The sequence below is a fragment of the Oncorhynchus clarkii genome, chromosome 7 (genome assembly GCF_045791955.1).
Source record: "Oncorhynchus clarkii lewisi isolate Uvic-CL-2024 chromosome 7, UVic_Ocla_1.0, whole genome shotgun sequence".
NCBI lineage: Eukaryota > Metazoa > Chordata > Actinopteri > Salmoniformes > Salmonidae > Oncorhynchus > Oncorhynchus clarkii.
This window is the reverse complement of record NC_092153.1, coordinates 54414379-54419043: the sequence shown is the minus strand read 5'-3', so window position 1 is coordinate 54419043 and position 4665 is coordinate 54414379. Positions and strand designations below refer to the sequence as shown.

The following is a 4665-nucleotide window of genomic DNA, read 5'->3' as shown; positions in this document are numbered from 1 at the left end:
AGGTTCCCCTAGTACTCCTTGTCCTAACCTTAACAAGCTGCAACCACAGCCAGGCTCATTTTATTGAATTAAATGTTATAAAGGCTTGATGTTGGTGTCTTCTGTATGTTTGGTGTGTGTGTCTTCTCTATAAGCGTCCTGTTTGTCTAGGTTTTGTACTGTTTTTTTGTACAAAAAAGTATAGTACAGAACAATGTATTTTAGAAGAAAAAAACTGAATACAAAACATAGCAATTTGTTTTGAATTGAGGGAGTTGTTGTGACAACTTGATATGAGTACATAGAAAGTACGACTTCACTTTCTGGGCTTTTTTTTTGGAAACCTTTCCTAGCTAATCTTCCTTCAAAGGTAGCTTTTAGTCCAACAGTCTCTAGGTCTCTATCTGGTCGTCTATCAACACACAATCACATACACAGTCCTGACACTGAGTTCTCAAGAGATTTGTCACTGAGGCACAATCAACACAAGCTGATCTCCAAACATACTGTTTTATTCATTATTGTACATACAACACTACACAGTCATGTTTATTACTCATATTCACTATTTCACTATGTACACCTGAGCTGTGCCTGAACACAACAGAATAAATACATACTATGTATCGTGTGTGTGTGTGTGTGTCACTCCTAGACACAATACTTCCAGAAGCACTCGGTGGTGGTTCTCTTTCTGTACTCTCTTCTGCTGCCCAGGAAATGAGGTTGAGGGCTCAAAGCTGGTGTTTCCAACAGCACCTGAGAGAGAGCGAGAGAAAGAAATTAAGTAGTAGAGAGAGTAAGTGAAAGGAACAAGAGTTGAGGAGGGGAGAGCTTTGATACTTTGCTGAATGCTTAGTATGTGAAAGGTGCCTGTGTTCAATGAGATTGCTAGGTTGTTTTGGATGGACTGATCTCTCACCTCTCTCACAGCCTGGTCTGGGCTGAACACTGCTGATCTTAGATCTGTACATAGACCAGTGGAAACAGACCTGGTTAGGTATATGTTTACATTCTCTGTCTCTCTCATATACGGACTCACACATTTAGAGAAGACCATCAGACCCGCCCTCACATCGTGCTGCTCACACAAGGCTGACACCATAGACCCGCTCTCTATTTTGATGTACAAACTGACACTCAATGTCACTCACTGCCAAGGCCAGGTGCACTGTGGAATCTGTAGGTGTGGTCAGAAAGGGACAGCTCCTCTGGACTCACCACCTGGTCCTCCTCTACAGATGCGAAAACATGACATAACGTGACTTAACATGACATGTATATATATACAACATGATATAACGTGTGTGTGTGTGTGCTTGTATGTTTGTGCCACTCACCTGTTCCGGTGTAGGACATCTCGTTAGAGTGTGAGACAGGGTGTGTGAGGAGGGGTCCGGCGGCGGTAAGCAGCAGAACACACAAAAGGAAACGCTTACACTGCATGTCTGTACTGGACCGTCTGTACTGCCTCCAAACTGTCTGTAGTACTGTCTACTGTCTGTACTGTCCTACAGGTGCTGCACTCCTGTCTGTCTGCCGGTAGCTGTTTCCCAGCCGTCTGTACTGCAACACAGAGTCTGCAGCTATATTTGTCTGTTGTTGTGTTTGAAGCTGGTGGCAACACTGTGTCAGAACCAACTGTAGAGGAGGCCGTTTCTGTGTTACGTTTTCTTCTTTCTCTCTTTCTCTGTGGATCCCTGCAGGTCTCAATCAGGTGCTTTGCTCTGGATCCATACCCTGCCTTATATACCTCCCTCTCTCCTATCTTCTCTCAATCCATCTGCCCTGAGTTGTAAATATTGCCCAGTACTGTCGGTGAGGCTGACAGGGAGGCCCAATAAACCAACCTCTCTCCCTCTCATTTCCATCTTTCTTTTTCACTATCTACCTCTCTCCTTCCCTCTTTTGGCATAGCGTGCGTCAGGGGTGACACATTTAACCAGCTTGTCCTGATGCCACCCTAATAAATCTGCACAGCGCAGGTGTGAGTGTATGTGTTAGTGTACACTGAGTGTATATGTGTTGATGTGAGTGTATGTGTTAGTGTACACCGAGTGTATATGTGTTGGTGTGAGTGTATGTGTTAGTGTACACCGAGTGTATATGTGTTGGTGTGAGTGTATGTGTTAGTGTACACCGAGTGTTTGCAATTACAAAGATGATACGTTTCCTGTAGTTCTTGACCAGGTTTGCACACACTGCAGCAGGGATTTTGGCCCACTCTTCCATACAGACCTTCTCCAGATCCTTCAGGTTTCGGGGCTGTCGCTGGGCAATATGGACTTTCAGCTCCCTCCAAAGATTTTCTATTGGGTTCAGGTCTGGAGACTGGCTAGGCCACTTCAAGACCTTGAGATGCTTCTTACGGAGCCACTCCTTAGTTGCCCTGGCTGTGTGTTTCGGGTCGTTGTCATGCTGGAAGACCCAGCCACGACCCATCTTCAATGCTCTTACTGAGGGAAGAAGGTTGTTGGCCAAGATCTCGCGATACATGGCCCCATCCATCCTCCCCTCAATACGGTGCAGTCGTCCTGTCCCCTTTGCAGATAAGCATCCCCAAAGAATGATGTTTCCACCTCCATGCTTCACGGTTGGGATGGTGTTCTTGGGGTTGTACTCATCCTTCTTCTTCCTCCAAACACGGCGAGTGGAGTTTAGACCAAAAAGCTCTATTTCTGTCTCATCAGACCACATGACTTTCTCCCATTCCTCCTCTGGATCATCCAGATGGTCATTGGCAAACTTCAGACGGGCCTGGACATGCGCTGGCTTGAGCAGGGGGACATTGTGTGCGCTGCAGGATTTTAATCCATGACGGAGTAGTGTGTTACTAATGGTTTTCTTTGAGACTGTGGACCCAGCTCTCTTCAGGTCATTGACCAGGTCCTACCGTGTAGTTCTGGGCTGATCCCTCACCTTCCTCATGATCATTGATACCCCACGAGGTGAGATCTTGCATGGAGCCCCAGACCGAGGGTGATTGACCGTCATCTTGAACTTCTTCCATTTTCAAATAATTGCGCTAACAGTTGATGCCTTCTCGCCAAGCTGCTTGCCTATTGTCATGTAGCCCATCCCAGCCTTGTGCAGGTCTACAATTTTATCCCTGATGTCCTTACACAGCTCTCTGGTCTTGGCCATTGTGGAGAGGTTGTAGTCTGTTTGATTGAGTGTGTGGACAGGTGTCAAACAGGTGCAGTTAATACAGGTAATGAGTGGAGAACAGGAGGGATTCTTAAAGAAAAACAAACAGGTCTGTGAGAGCCGGAATTCTTACTGGTTGGTCGGTGATCAAATACTTATGTCATGCAATAAAATGCTAATTAATTACTTAAAAATCATACAATGTGATTTTCTGGATTTTTGTTTTAGATTCCGTCTCTCACAGTTGAAGTGTACCTATGATACAAATTACAGACCTCGACATGCTTTGTAAGCAGGAAAACATGCAAAATCGGCAGTGTTTCAAATACTTGTTCTCCCCACTGTATGTGTTGGTGTGAGTGTCCATCGGTGACTGCCACTGCTGATTCACACCCCAAAATGGCCCCTGAATTCACTTCCCCATTCACACACTCGTTTGTTTTACAATCCTTCTATGGACCAAACAATTAATTATCATTCAAAATCCAATTTTCCATAAACCTAATCCTAACCTTAACCCCAAACCATAATTCTAACCCTAATCCCAATTGTAACCATAAACCTAACCCTCAAGCCTAAAATAGCCTTTTTCCTTGTGGGGACAGGCAAAATGTCCCCACCTGTCCGAATTTTCCTTGTTTTACTATCCTTGATCCCCACAAGGATAGCTAAACCAAAACACACACAGATAGCCTGTTCCATGCGTCTCTCCCTCTCAACCTAAGTCCCCAGAACTAGGATTAGGATTTCCTGATCTATACCCTAGTCATGTGCCTGTGCATTAGTCTGTTATTTTGTCACCTCTCACTCTTCCTCTACCTCTCATTCCATTTCCCTCTTTCTATTTGCCCCCCCCCCCCCCCCCCCCACTCACCCCCACCCTCTCTCAGTGTCACCTCAGAGGCTTCAGTAAATGATGTGTGTGATTCACAGCTCAGACCATCTTCACTCTGCAGAGCACTTCCGTGCCACGTCTCCTGTAAACTCTAATTGATGTGTGTTTGTGTGCATGTGTGTATATACATTTATGCATCACATACCACCGGCAGGGCTGCACCTCTAGTAAATGGGTTGGGATTTAAAGGCAGAATATCTCACCTTGTTAGGCAGAAACACTATCACTTCATTGGCCATGGAACCCAGAGTGCGTCACTGACTGCTACAGCAGCTATAAAGGGGAGTCATTCATACAACTGTCTGCCATGGTAAATTTACACTCAGTTTCTCCCAAAGCAAAACACTCAGTTAAACACTGAAGGGAATTCTGAATAAAGAACATCTATTTTTCCCCTGTATCTTGTTAATATTGTGATAGATGTGCTACGTGCACCAATCAAATCTGTATGAATCTTAAAATTGGTTTGAGGATTTATTTGTATTTATATTTATTATGGATCCCCATTAGTTCCTGCCAAGGCAGCACCTACTCTTCCTGAGGTTAATTAGTTCCTGCCAAGGCAGCACCTACTCTTTATGAGGTTAATTAGTTCCTGCCAAGGCAGCACCTACTCTTCCTGAGGTTAATTAGTTCCTGCCAAG

The 4665-nt window shown here is 44.8% G+C and overlaps 1 protein-coding gene across 1 annotated transcript; it reads right to left on the bottom strand.

Moving 5' to 3' along the window:
* Positions 1-630: 630 nt before the first annotated feature.
* On the bottom strand, positions 631-1425 carry LOC139414321 (prepro-urotensin II-beta-like). Its single transcript, XM_071162240.1, has 4 exons — positions 1320-1425; positions 1134-1244; positions 902-945; positions 631-738 (listed from the first exon to the last, which is right to left on the bottom strand). Exons 1-4 carry the CDS (start codon positions 1423-1425, stop codon positions 631-633), a joined length of 369 nt encoding a protein of 122 aa, XP_071018341.1.
* Positions 1426-4665: the final 3240 nt, after the last annotated feature.